The sequence below is a fragment of the Gopherus evgoodei genome, chromosome 4, assembly GCF_007399415.2.
Source record: "Gopherus evgoodei ecotype Sinaloan lineage chromosome 4, rGopEvg1_v1.p, whole genome shotgun sequence".
NCBI lineage: Eukaryota > Metazoa > Chordata > Testudines > Testudinidae > Gopherus > Gopherus evgoodei.
The window spans coordinates 152,437,501-152,451,959 of NC_044325.1; the positions used below are offsets into that span (position 1 = coordinate 152,437,501).

General features: G+C 50.8%; 1 protein-coding gene across 6 annotated transcripts in view; it reads left to right on the forward strand.

The window, feature by feature from the left end:
- Positions 1-13,931, forward strand: part of LOC115651445 (KRAB domain-containing protein 1-like) — a 28,780-nt gene extending 14,849 nt beyond the window's left edge. For 4 of the 6 annotated variants that reach the window (XM_030562511.1, XM_030562514.1, XM_030562510.1 and 1 more), the window contains 2 exons: positions 6,384-6,473; positions 7,050-8,181. In XM_030562511.1, coding sequence (XP_030418371.1) covers positions 6,384-6,473; positions 7,050-7,813 — 854 coding nt within the window. In that variant the 3' untranslated portion in view covers positions 7,814-8,181. Of the gene's footprint in view, positions 1-6,383; positions 6,474-7,049; positions 8,182-12,755 lie in introns of those variants that run through there. The other 2 variants (XM_030562513.1, XM_030562515.1) reach the window with 2 other exon arrangements.
- Positions 13,932-14,459: the final 528 nt, after the last annotated feature.

Below are 14,459 nucleotides of genomic sequence, written 5' to 3' on the forward strand. Positions count from 1 at the left end.
TAGTGGGCAAAATAGCCCAGCCCCTCATTGGTTTTCTGTCAGGCCTAAATTAAACTCAGTCATTTTGGTTCGTTACTGTCCAGTTCCACATTTCTCTTGCTTACAACCGTCATTTTAACACTGCCCTTGAATTGCATTATAGGCCTTTTGTATTTGTCCTAATTCTGTCGCCCTTTTTATATTTTTCACCTTTTCCCATCAACATTTATTGTTGTAGGATATTGTAACACATTATAAACTTTCTCACGGTTTTTACAATTAAACGGCTAATTAGGTCAATTTCTGGTCCGAGTTATTAAAACAACAAGTTACTCCTTTGGCTCAGGCTCTGTCAGTCCCTTTGTGTATTTAGTGTATAAGCTCTTCAACATCAGGGTGATGTCACTGTAATTTTGTGCAGCACCTGGTGCTACGGTTCATTGATCACAGTTCTTCTTCGAGTGATTGTTCATATCCATTCCAGTTAGGTGTACGCGCCGTGCGTGCACATTCGTCGGAAAACTTTTACCCTAGCAACTCAGTGGGCCGGCAGGTTGCCCCCTAGAGTGGCGCCACCATGGCGCTTGATATATACTCCTGCCGGCCCACCCGCTCCTCAGTTCCTTCTTACCGCCCGTGTCGGTCGTTGGAACAGTGGAGCGCGGCTTAGCTGACCTCCACTTCCCTAGCTACTCGTATTTCTCGTATATAGTTATGCAGTTATAACCCTTTTATATATATATTTGTATAGTTATACGTGTTTTCTTTGCTAACATGGTTAGTTTAGTTAGCGGGGTTCAGGAAGTAGCCCCTTCCATGAGCCCAGTGCCGGAGCCCATGCATGGCTCACCGGGTTTTAAAATGGGCCCGGCCTGCCAGAAGCCGCGGCCGAAGGGAGATCTACATGACTCCTGTTTGAAGTGCCTCAGGGAATCACACTTGACAGCTAAGTGCCCCATTTGCAAGGCTTTTAAGCCGAGAACAAAAAGGTGCAGGACTTTCACTTACCCTTCCACCTTGGGCGCCGAGCGATGTTCAAGCGGCGGGCAGAAGCGCCTCCTCGGCACCGGACCCCGCCGGTACTACCAAGGCCTTTTGGCACCGGCCGTCGCCGGCACCGATGTCGACTCGGCACCGCTCCCTTCTTCCGAGGTCGAGAAAGCCTACGATTCCTGCTGGTGCCTGGTGGCTCCCCGGCACGCGCCGTGGTTGAGCCCCCTGCTCCCGCTGCTTCCGTGCCACCTGCATCGCAGCTAGAGAGCTCGCCTAAGTTGCATTACCCGGCACCGACACCTGCAGAGGCACCGATGACATCGGCACCGTCGATTCCAGTCCCCCAGGGCCACTGAATCCGGTGCCTGGCAGCTCCCCGGCTCGCGCCGTGGTAGAGCTTACTGCTCCTGCTGCTTCTGTGCCAACTGCACCGCAGCTAGAGAGCTCGTCTAAGATGGTTCGCCCGGCACCGACGACGTCGGCACCGTCGATCCCGGTCCCACGAGGGCCGTAGAATCCGGTGCCTGACGGCTCCCCGGCACGCGCCGTGGTTGAGCTACTGCTCCTGCTGCTTCCGTGCCAACAGCACCGCAGCCAGAGAGCTCGTCTAAGTCGGATCGCCCGGCACAGACACCTGCTACGGCACCGACGACGTCGGCACCGTCGATCCCGGTCCCACAAGGGCCGTAGAATCCAGTGCCTGACGGCTCCCCGGCACGCGCCGTGGTTGAGCTACTGCTCCGGCTGCTTCCGTGCCAACGGCACCGCAGCCAGAGGGCTAGTCTAAGTCGGATTGCCCGGCACCGATGCCTCTGAGGCTCCGACAACGTCGGCACCGTCGATTCCAGTCCCACAAGGGCTATCGAATCCGGTGCCCGACGGCTCCCCGGCGCGCGCCGTGGTTGAGCATATTGCTCCCGCTGCTTCCGTGCTGACGGCACCGCAGCCAGACAGCTTATCTAACTCGGATCGCCCGGCACCGACACCTACCGAAGCTCTGATGACCTCGGTACCGTTGATCCCGGTCCCACGAGGGCCGTCGAATCCGGTGCCTGACAGCTTCCCAGTATGCACTGTGGTTGAGCCTGCTGTTCCCTTCACGCCGGAGACGTTACCAACGGCGAGGGCTCTCAGTGCCATGACAGAGTCAATGCTGCCTGACCCCGGCACCGCCGGAGCGGGTAATACAGTCTCTTCAGGTGACTGTCCTCTGTCAGCACAGCAGAGCGGCACCGTTCATGATCACGGTCCCGCAGACACTCCAAGTCCTGTCGGCACGACGGACACCACTGGCAGTCCCGGTGCTGTTTTCCTCGGTACTGGTCGCACTCGCCGCACCGGTCGGTATCCCGTTCGCCGACCCGCTATCGGCACCGTTCCGACTCCTGGCACCGGGGCAGGTACCTTGACTCCTGTAGCCTTTCCCCGAGCCTCGAGATCTCGGTCGACCTCCCGACACCGTTCTGGTTGCGGGTCTGGATCTCGTTCCAGGTACCGATACGCCTCCCGGTGCCGGTCCCCGGTGCCGAGTCGGGCAAGGTCCGAATGAGTCAGAGACTCTGCCTGTGCCTTCTTTTAGTACCTCCATGGCCGTCCGGACACGCATCCGTGTCATCCCATATGCGCAGATTTTATGCTCAGGACCACGATCCTGATATGATGGCCAGCGGGCGCCAGCCCCGAAACAGAAAGAGGCTTGGCGAATGAACCTGCTTGGCCGCCAGGTGTACTCTGCAGGGGCCCTGCAGCTCTGGGTAGCAAAGCAACAAGCCTTGCTTAGCTGCGATAATTATAGCACCTGGGTGAAGGAGTTTCTCCCTCAAAACTCCCACCAGGAGTTCGCTGCCGTCTTGGAGGACGAGGGAAAGAAGGTTCCCAGAGCGTCCCTCCAGGCCTCGTTGGACGCAGCAGACTCTGCGGCCAGCACTCTGGCCTTGGGTGTCGCCATGAGGTGCATTTCATGGCTTCAGGTTTTAAACCTCCGGCCGGAGCTGCAGTATGCCATTCAGGATTTACCCTTTGTTGGTAAAGGCATCTTCGCGGCAGGGACAGCCCCAGACTGCGAAGTCTGATGGACAATAGGGTCCTAATGCGTCTCAGCATGTATACGCCAGCGACCAAACGCAGGCCTTTCTGGCCCCAGCCGCCATACTCTGTGCCTAGCCAGAGGCAGAACTCTGGCAAACGGCAAGGCCAAGGTGGTCGCAGACGAACGTCAGGACCCCTAAAGAGCCAAAGTCAAGGTCCCTCGCAATTACCACTGGGACCAAAGACGGACCTTCCAAGGTTCGCCTGAGGGCGGTGTACCAGTCGCAGGACGGGATCCCGATCCCGCTTTCTCCTGGCATGGCCCCAGTTACTTTCAGATCGCTGGGTCCTGCGCACGATGGAGCATAGGTACCACCTTTAATTTGCTCCAGCCCTGTCCCCCTTCAGCGGACGAAAGGGGCACGGGGTTTTACTCCCGTTATGCCCTAGTCCCCCACTCGAACACAGTTCTCAGACCTTCCTGGTCCTGCACGGACTCAACCGGTTTAGGATAAGGTTGAAGTTCTGCATGGTATCCCTGGGAACCATTATTCCATCCTTGCCTCCTGGGGGCTACTATGCCGCCCTGGATATGAAGGACGCGTACTTTCGCAATGCCATCTTCCCTCCGCACGGGAGATGCCTCCGCTTTATAGCCAACGGTCAATACTCCCGGTTTACGGCCATGGTCGCCGCCTACCGTCGCTGATGTCGGATATGCGTTTTTTCCGTATCTGGACGATTCGCTTATCCGAGGAGACTCTGAGACACAAACCACTCAGCGCGTGGGCATCGTCACGGTCTTATTCACAGGTCAAGGCCTGCTGTTTACTATAGAGCAATCCACTCTGGTTCCCACGCAGAGGTTGGGCTTCCTAGGGGCTATCCTGGTCTCCTACCTAGCCGGAGCCTGCTTATCACAACTGCGGTTTTAGGCGATGGCAACAATCATCTGAGGTCTGAAGGCTTTCCCAACGACCTCAGCTCGTTCTTGTCTCAGTCTCCTGGGTCCATAGTTGCCCGCAAGTTTGTAACCAAACACGCCAAGCTCCGCCTCCGTCCTCTCCAAGTCCGGCCCACCTCGGCGTACCGCTTGGACAGGGAGCCAATGGTCATGGTAGTCACCGTTCCCTCGAACGCCTTAGGCTCCCTAGAGTGGTGGCTAACTCCCTCCTTGGTGTGGACAGGGATGCGGTTTCATCCGCCCCAGCCCTCACTGCCCCTGACGGCGGACGCATCATCTCTCTGCTCGAGTGCTCATGGTCACCTCCGAGCTTAAGGCCTTTGGTCTTCTAGGGAGCTGGCATTCCTCATCAATGCCCCAAAAATGAGAGTAGTCCGCCTGGCATGCCAGGGGTTCCAGCGGCAGCTGCGAGGCCGTTGTATCTCGGTGTTTACAGCCAACACAACGGCCAGGTGCTTCATAAGTATTCAGGGGGGACATAGTCCTCCCCCCTTTTTTGTCAGGAGGCCATCCATTTCCGGGTCTTTTGCATGGCCCACTCGATGGAGCTGGCGACGTCCTTTCTCCCAGGCGTTCGGAACGTCTTAACTCTTTGACTCAGCAGGTCTTTCCTGTCTTACGAGTGATCACTCTGCCCCATGTGAGGCGTCCCGCTTTCCGGAAGTGGAGATGTTTCCTCACACAGACCTGTTCGCTCACCGCGAGAGCAGGAAATGCCAGGTGTTCTGCTCCTTCCAAGGTCTCTCCTCGGAATCGATCTTGGACGCATTCCTGATGCCGTGGAAAGGCCAACTGCATTATGCCTTCCCACTGTTCCCACTGGTTCATTAGGTCCTGCTCAAACTCCGCAGGGGCAGAGCGCGCATCATCATGATCACTCCAGAGTGGTCCAGGCAGCACTGACATACCACGTTGCTCGGCCTGTCAGCCCAGACCTCATCACTCAGGGCAACGACAGGCTTCGTCACTCGGACCTGCAGCCTCTTCGCCTCACGGTGACTGCTGCGTACCTGAGTCGGGGTGACAGGCAGCCTTCCACCTGGTCAACGTACCGGGCCAGGTGGAAGCGTTTCTTTTACAGCTGCAATACGCTCGATCTTGCTCCTGTTGAGGTCTCGATCCCCTCTATTTGGCCTGCCTCTGGCCTTCAGCGGCAGGACCTGGCGGTATCATCGCTGAGGATACACTCAGCAGCCATCTCTACCTTCCAGCAGGCTAAGATGGACGTTCAGTGTTCTCACGCTCTATGGGTTCGAGGTCCCTTAAGGGCTTGGAGCGCTTGCACCCTCGGGTGCGCCGCCCAGCCCCGACCTGGGACCTCAACCTAGTCTTGGCCAGACGGGTCTCTGAGATCAGAGCTCTTACGGGGGTTCCGCCGTACACTAGGTTTCACAAAGACAAGGTGCAGTTATGACCGCACCCGGCTTTCCTCCCTAAGGTGGTTTTGGCCTTTCATGTTACCCATAGCTCAACGCAATGGGCACAACCGTTGCACTCCTTGGACATCTGTGGAGTGCTCGCATTATATTGTGCTGACAGAACCATTTCCTAAGGTGCCCCAGCTCTGTCCCGGTAGCGGGCCAAAGGGAGGGCTTGCTTGTTTTCCTCTCAGAGGATCTCATCTGGGGTGATGGCGGACATCCCCACTTGTTATGATTTGGCTCATATTTCCCCAAGCCACATCACCGTGCATTCTACCAGGGCTCAGGCTTCATCTGCCGCCTTGCTGGCTCGTGTTTCTACCCACGAGATCTGTCGCGAAGCTCCATTGGTCCTCGGTCCATACCTTTGCTTCGCAGTATGCCCTGGTTCAGCAGTCAAGAGAGGCTGTAGCCTCTGGCTCAGCAGTTTTATTCTGCCACATTTCACTCCGACCCCACCGCCTTTGTAAGGCTTGGGATTCACCTAACTGGAATGGATATGAGCAATCACTCGAAGAAGAAAAGACGGTTACTCACCTTTGTAACTGTTGTTCTTCGAGATGTGTTGCTCATATCCATTCCACACCCGCCCTCCTTCCCCACTGTCGGAGTAGCCGGCAAGAAGGAACTGAGGAGCGGGTGGGCCGGCAGGAGTATATATCAAGCGCCATGGTGGCGCCACTCTAGGGGGCGACCTGCCGGCCCACTGAGTTGCTAGGGTAAAAGTTTTCCGACGAATGTGCACGCGCGGCGCGTACACCTAACTGGAATGGATATGAGCAACACATCTCGAAGAACAACAGTTACAAAGGTGAGTAACCGTCTTTTGTGCTACCATAATACCCAGACCCAAATGGCTTCCCCTCTTGTGCATTGTGGAACACACTGTCCAACAGTGACCATAAATGAGTAATTTACAGCGCAGGGGAAAGGGCTTCTTTCAGTGATAGTCATTCGGTCTATGTGCTGTCAACCAAAGACCTTTTGTCTTGGTGCAGATTTTCCAGCTGCAGAGGAGACCTGGGACTGGTCAGCAACTGAAAGCTCCTTGGGCTCCTTCTTAACACAAAGCTCTTCCCCCGGAGCAGGTAGGGAACCAGCTCTGTCCTTTCCACCAATGGGACCTGGAGAGCTCATTTCAGGAATCGTCCATCAGCTGCAAACTCTCCCCCACAGAGCATTACAATAGGGATTGAAGCCCAAATATGAGAGGTGCTACAGCTCCTCACCCTGACGTTCCCCTAGAAACATCATCTCTCCCCTTACGCAGATTCCTCCAGTCTCTCCCCCTCCCCCATTTTCCATAGAACATGGAGCCATTCAGATCCCATCACAGCGTTAGTTTTCCATGTGTGTCTTGGGAGAGTGGTGTCACTGCTGGTGTGTATGATGCTGTTCTCCCCAGTAAGATGGGCCTCAGAGTAGGGAGAGAATTGTGGGGGCTGATTTCCAGGTTTATTTGGAGGGCTATTATCAGGGCCTATGGGACACTGACCATCTCCTCCTTCCCCAGCACTGGGGCCCCTGGGAGTTTGGACTCTTGTACTCAACTGCTGATGGCCAGCCCTGCTCTGAAGGGAGAGGCATAGGGCTGCTGGGAATATTAGTTGTTTCTCTTTGTGAGGAGCGCAAGAAATAACATCTGAATTCTCTTCCCCACCAAGCACGGGCGAGGAACCTGAACAGAGCTGAGGGGCAGACTCCTGAGGAAGGGACTGGTAACCAGGAGCCACTCAGGCCTTTCCCAGGGACATCAGGAAAGAACCATTCCAAGAAATCTAAGTGGGGAAGACATCACAAGAGGCAGGGGAGGCCACAAAGGCAGAGGAAAAATCTGACCAGGAAGGAGCCAGCAACCTCAAGAGGCCATCAGAGGAGATCCAGGCCAGATCCAAAGCCTGCAAAGGGCAAAGCGGAGTTCAGAAAGAGCCTATATAGCTGCCGTGTGTGCAGGGAAGAATTCAAAGTGCAGAGAGACCTGATAAGTCACCACTGGATGGTTCATAGGAAAAGGAACTGTATCACTGTAGCGAGTGTGGGGAGAGCTTTAGGAGAAAGAAGGAGTTCAGAGCACATGGGAAGGCTCACAGAAAGAAGAGAGACCATCCCTGTTCTGAATGTGGGAAGATATTCCACCAGTTATCGAATCTCATTGTTCACCAGAGAATCCACACTGGAGAGAGACCCTATCACTGCGCTGAGTGTGGAAAAAGATTCTTATACTTATCAGCTTTTACCATCCACAAGAGAGTCCACTCAGGAGAGAGACCTTATGCCTGCATTGAGTGTGGAAATCAATTTATGGATTCGTCAACATTACGTAATCACCAAAGAATCCACTCAGAAAAGAGACCCCATCGCTGTAACCAATGTGGGAAAGGCTTCAAACTTACATCAAATCTTACTAGGCACCAGAAAATCACAGTGAAGAGAGACCCTTCTTGTGCCACGAGTGTGGGAAAAAGTTCTGCCTACGAGAGCATCTGATCAGACATCAGATGATCCACACTGGGAGCAGCCCCATTGCTGTGCTAAGTGTGGGGAAAAAATTCAGTCTCCTTCAAAGTCTCAGGAGACACCAGGAAACCCATACTCCAGGGAGACTCCATCGCTGTGCCGAGTGTAGGGAAAATATTCCGTCATTCAAACAGTCTTTTTAAACACCAGAGAGTGCACAATGGGAAACTCCATCGCTGCTCTGACTGTGGAAAAGGCTTGTCTATATACATCATCTCACTCGCCACCAGAGAATCCACACTGGAGAGAAACCCTATTCCTGCCCTGAGTGTGGGAAAAGTTTCACCAATCGTCAGGCCTCACCAACCACCGGAGAATCCATTCAGGAGAGCGACCCTATCCCTGCACTCAGTGTGGGAAGTGCTTTGCTTCACTCGTCATCTCTCACTGAACATCTGAAAACCCATTCAGGAGAGCGACCATATTCCTGTATTCAGTGTGGGAAGCACTTTGCTCGCTCATCATCTCTTACTCAGCATCAGAGAACCCACTCAGGAGAGCGACCATATTCCTGTGCTCAGTGTGGGAAGCGCTTTGCTCGCTCATCATATCTTACTAAACACCAGAGCACCCACTCAGAATAGAGACTCCTGACCCTGGTGTTTGATGGAGGAACCTCTTCATTCTTCCTTCACCCTGTTCCCAAAGCTGTAAAAAAGAGAGAACTTGCTCCCACTCTGAAATGTTCCCACCTCTTCACTAAGCAGACACGAGTTTAGGTGCTGGTTTGTTAAAATAATTTGTATGGGTCCTCAAGAGGTACCAAAACATTCCATTGTGGGCATAATGGGCTGCAGTGGGACAGAGATGACTGGAGTCAGGACTGCACTTGGAGGCCCTGGTTTCTCCCAAGCCGTTGTTCACTGCACCTGCCATCCTCTCAGGCTCCACAAATTGAATTAAATGTTTTATTTCTTCGTGGACCTTGGGGTTTGGAAAAATGGGCAGAGATTGAAAAGGAGCTCTCGTCTCCTGAGTTAATGAACAGGCTGTGACATCCCCTGTGTGCCCCTCATAGTACTGAATCAAAAGGAAGGTTGTTTTTTGATTTGGCTTTGAGAGAAAAATATGACTCAAGCTGTCTTGATAGTTGGCTTCATGCATAATGCAGCCAGGGTCCTGTCTTCACACCTAATGGCCAGGCAAGCATACCAGCTAGGACCGGCAGGTTAGAGACTGGAGTTTCTGGGTCACACAACGATGATACAGCTAAAGTCAAAACACCTCTTCTCTGAAATAATGAGCCTGTCAAACAATATATCAGAGACAACATTTCTAAGGAACAGCACCAACAGGTGGTGTGGGATTCTACTTTGGTTTGATGCTGCATTTCTTAGTGGACAGATAAGTCAGAATTCCATCCCCTGCTCTCTGTGAATCAGCTCTCATGCCCTCCTTGGATTAACCGTGTTAAGTGAAAGATCCTTCTTCATTACAACAGCATACATTGTGGTGACAGGTGCTTTAACTTACATCTCTACTCACTGGGGCTTCTTGAGCTCCCCATCCCGTTCCTGTGGGACTCAAGAACAAACAGACCATGCTGTTTGGTCATGGACTGTCTTCTTCATGGTAGATGCAAATGCTTGACCTCTATGGATGCTGCTGTCATGATTAGCGTGACTACATCACTTACCCAACATCTATCTAATTCATTGTGCCAGAAGAAGTCATACACCAGAAAAAAAGGTAAAGGCATGTGTCAAGGTAGTAAAAGAACTAAAAAAGAGCTACCGTGGATTAACAACCATGTAAAAGAAACAGTGAGAAATAAAAAGACTGCCTTTAAAAAGTGGAAGTCAGATCCTAGTGAGGTAAATAGAAAGGAGCATAAACACTGCCAATTTAAGTATAAAAATGTAATAAAAATGCCAAAGAGGATTTGAAGAATGGCTAGCAAAAACTCCAAAGGTAAATAACAATGTTTTTTAAGTACATCAGAAACAGGAACCCTGCTAAACAACACTGGGGCCCCTCGACGATCGAGATACAAAAAGGAGCACTTAAAGGATGATAAAGTCATTGCGGAGAAACTAAATGGATTTTTGCTTCAGTCTTCACGGCTGAGGATGTTAGGGAGATTCCCCAAACTTTAGCCAGCGTTTCTAGGTGACAAATCCGAGGAACGTCACAGATTGAAGTGTCACTAGAGGAGGTTTTGAAATTAATTGATAAACTCAACAATAACAAGTCACTGGGACCAGATGGCAGTCACCCAAGAGTCCTGAAAGAACTCAAATGTGAAGTTGCAGAACTATTAACTACGGTTTGTAACCTGTCCTTTAAATCGGCTTCTATACCCAACGACTGGAAGATAGCTAATGTAATGCCAATATTTAAAAAGGGCTCTAGAGGTGATACCGGCAATTACAGACTGGTAAGATCTAACGTCCATACTGGGCAAATTAGTCGAAACAATAGTAACAACTAAAATTGTCAGAAACCTAGAAGAACATAAATTGTTGGGCAAAAGTCAAACATGGTTTCTGTAAAGGAAAATCATGTCTTAGTAATTTATTAGAGTTCTTCGAAGGGGTCAATACACATGTGGACAAGGGGGATCCAGGGGACATAGCGTACTTAGATTTCCAGAAAGCCTTTGAGAAGCTCCCTCACCAAAGGCTCTTACGTAAATTAAGTTGTCGTGGGATAAAAGGGAAGGTCCTTTCATGGACTGAACTGGTAAAAAGACAGAGAACAAAGGGAAGGAATTAATGGTAAAGTCTCAGAAATGGAGAGGGGTAACTAGTGGTGTTTCCCCAAGGGTCAGTCCTCAGACCAATCCTATTCAACTTTTTCATAAATGATCTGGAGAAAGGGGTAAAAAGTGAGGTAGCAAAGTCTGCAGATGATACTAAACTGCTCAAGATAGCTAAGACCAAAGCAGACTGTGAAGAACTTCAAAAAGATCTCCCAAAACTAAGTGATTGGGCACAAAATGGCAAATGAAATATAATGTGGATAAATTGTAAAGTAATGCACGTTGGAAAAAATAACGTCAACGATACATACAATATGATGGGGGCTAATTTAGCTACAACAAATCAGGAAAAAGATCTTGGAGTCATCGTGGATAGTTCTCTGAAGATGTCCAAGCAGTGTGCAGAGATGGTCAAAAAAAGCAAACAGGATGTTATAATCATTAAAAAGGGGATAGAGAATAAGACTGAGAATATCTTATTGCCCTTATATAAATCCATAGTACACTCACATCTTGAATACTGTGTACAGATGTGGTCTCCTCATCTCAAAAAAGATATCCTGGCACTAGAAAAGGTTCAGAGGAGGGGTTTGGAACAGGTCCCATATGAGGAGAGATTAAGGCGGCTAGGACTTTTCAGCTTGGAAAAGAGGAGACTAAGGGGGGATACGATAGAGGTGTATAAATCATGAGTGATGTGGAGAAAGTAGATAAGGAAAAGTTATTTACTTTATTCCCATAATACAAGAACTATGGGCCAACCAAATGAAATTAATAGGCAGCAGTTTAAAACAAATAAAAGGAAGTTCTTCACACAGCGCACAGACAACTTGTGGACTCCTCACCTGAGGAGGCTGTGAAGGCTGGGACTATAACAGCATTTAAAAAGAACTGGATAAATTCATGGAGGTTAAGTCCATTAATGACTATTAGCCAGGATGGGTAAGCCATAGTGTCCCTAGACTGGCTCTTTTGGTCAGGTGCCCTCTCCCTTTCTTTTACCTGGGGGGACTTTAACCCTTTACGGGGTAAAGCAAGCAAAGAAATAGCCACCAAGTGTGATATGGATATAAAACCTCCAGGAGCATGGGGCTGGGACAGAGATAGGATCCTGCATGGGGAACAGGCAGCCCAGAGAGCACTGTTTCAGGGGAGAGAGAGAATCCTAAATAGAGAGGGAGAGAAACCAGTCCCAGCAACATCCACAGATCAATCCGTGGCCATACCTCTCTGTCAGAGGCTGATGATGAGAAGCGACTTTGTCACTATTGTCTCATCGGTTCCTGGAGGGAATAAAATAATACAAGAGAAATTGAGTCTGAAGTGGCTGCACTGTCATGTGTGTACTGCATTGCTGACTTGGCCATGTTTCAGTCATTTGAGAGATGATGTTGGGGAGAAGCAGCCATCTTGCCTTTCTTACTGGAGCTGGTTATGCTGTATGCAATTCACCTCAGTTGCTATCTGCTGTAAAATCATTGTCTGTATTCTAAAAATGGGGGTGTTAGAGCACTGAATTAGTTAAAGCTCCCAGAATACTTTGTGCTCATGCTAAGCTTTATTGTACAAATGACTAGTAGTAAATTGTTCTAACCTTTGTTCATAATATAGGCAGAATCTGTCAGATGCAAGATATATGCTCTCTTAAGGCTGGCCAATATGAACTGTGTGCTAGGTACAGTTAGTGTACTGTATCTTTGTTTTTATGCTACTTATATGCTATGCTCTACTGCCAGCTAAACTGTTGCATGCATATTAGAGAAGAAAGTGTTGTAAGGTTTGCAGAAGTCTCCTGCATACATCGGGGTTGCGTCTTGAAAAAGGTGATGGATACCGAAATGACGTATATGGATACTGAAGTTCAGCTGGAGCTGATTCTGCAGAAGAGCATGAACTATAAGAAAGAGGAAGAGGTGCCCCAAAATGTTCCTCCCTCTCTCCTGCTCATGGCATCAATGACACCTGAAAGACAAGGAAAGTAACACTGCACTTGGGGAGGGTCCCTAGCTGAAAGGATCCCGCCGATTAAACGAATACAGCATGCAGTGAGAGAGACTTTTGCTTTGAATCCATTTAACCTTGTACAGTTAGTTATTAGTAGTGTGTTTACCTATTATTTTCCTATAACTAAGGCTACGTTTTTTTTTCACAGAAGTGGCAAAAGTCTCAGAATCTGTGACTTCCAAAGACCTTCATGACTTCAGCCCTGGCATCTGGGAGCTGCAAGGTCCCATCGCCTCCCATAGCGGCAGGGAGCACGTACATCCACCGCCTGAATCAGCAGGCCCCCAAGCTCTCTGCTGCCATGGGCAGTGGGGTATCCTGCAGTTTGTAGCAGCTGCTGCAGGTGGAGGCGGGGGGCTCCCTGCAGCTCCTGACCCACCTTGGTGGGCATGTGGACCACCACAGCTCCCCACTGCAGTGATAGCAGGGGGATTCCTTCCTCCCCACTGCTGCTCCAGAGCTGCCCAGAGCTCCCCCGAGAGCTCCAAGCCACTCTACAGCTGCCCAGTCCCTTCCTGTTTTATCAAGAATAATTTTTAAAAGTCAGGGACGAGTCACAGGCCTCTGACTTTTCTTTAGTTTCCATGAACAATCCCTTATTATCTGTAAATCACTTACATTCTCTGTAGTTTTAACTTGTACTTAACTTGTAATATTGTTTCATCTAAGCCAGTGGGTTTGGATTGAAGGATTTGAGAATCTCCATATCAGATAACAGGATTTGTGCCCATCATTTTCTATTAATATACTTTATATGAGCTTGTATTGTCCAGGAGAAGGCTGGACAGTTCATGTTTTACATTTCTGGGAGAAGGTCTGGGTTTTTGGCTGGTGTTGCTCTGCAAGTGTAATTCAGGAGCCACTGGCTATAGGACAGTATTGCTGGGAGTAATTTCCATGCTGGAGGCAACCTGGGAGAGAACCTGAGTCAAAGGAGTAACTTGCTGTTGTAATTATTGGGCCCAATTCCCTATTCTTAGCATTCCCTGGAACTGCTGTGTACAGCACACCCTCCACCACAAATGCCCAGCAGCAGGCACACACCACCACCACCACCCCTGCCCAGCACTCCACACAGAGCCATGCCACTACTGCCAATTCACTTTCCTCACAGTCCACCACCACAACTACACAGCACCCTACTCAGACCCCCCGCTGCCCAGACATATCTAACACACAGACCTCCCCCACTGGCCCCCCCCAAGAGACTCCCCACTGGCCAGGAGCCCAAACACACACCTCCAGAGACACACTCCCTACACCCTCTCCCCGGCCACAGTTCACCGGCCCCTGCTGGAAGTTGATGGCATCCTGCTGGGCTGAGCTGACAGCACAGCCAGGGCCAGTCCCACAGCCAAGGTGGGGAATCACTCTGGTCTCTTGGAACTGGTGTGATTAGCCAGAGCAGGGTCCACACCCGCCCTGGCTAGACTCCCTCAGGACCCATTTCCCTGGAGATAGGGTGACCATGCATTTCCCATTTGGCCAGAAACAAATCCCTTTTTAAGCTCTGTCCCTGGCCAATCCTGACTTTTTTGACAAAAATGGGCATTTTTCCTGTTTGCCTCCTGCCACCCATCAGTTGGCAAGTGCAAATGAACAAATGCCCAGTTTACCAAAAAAGTCAGCTGCACCCCCCTAACGGGGCTGGAGAAATGTGTGTGCACGGGGCGGCGATGCGAGGTGGAAGCAGCAGGGCTCGGAGCGGGGGGTTAGCCCCAGGTAGAATGGAGCGGGGGTTAGAGACCAGCCCCAGTTCCTGGCAGTGGTCGGGTGTTGGGGGCAAGGGAGGAGTCAGGCCCGTTCCTGGCAGGCAGCATGTGGAGCTGAGGGAGTGGGGGGTCACTGGAGT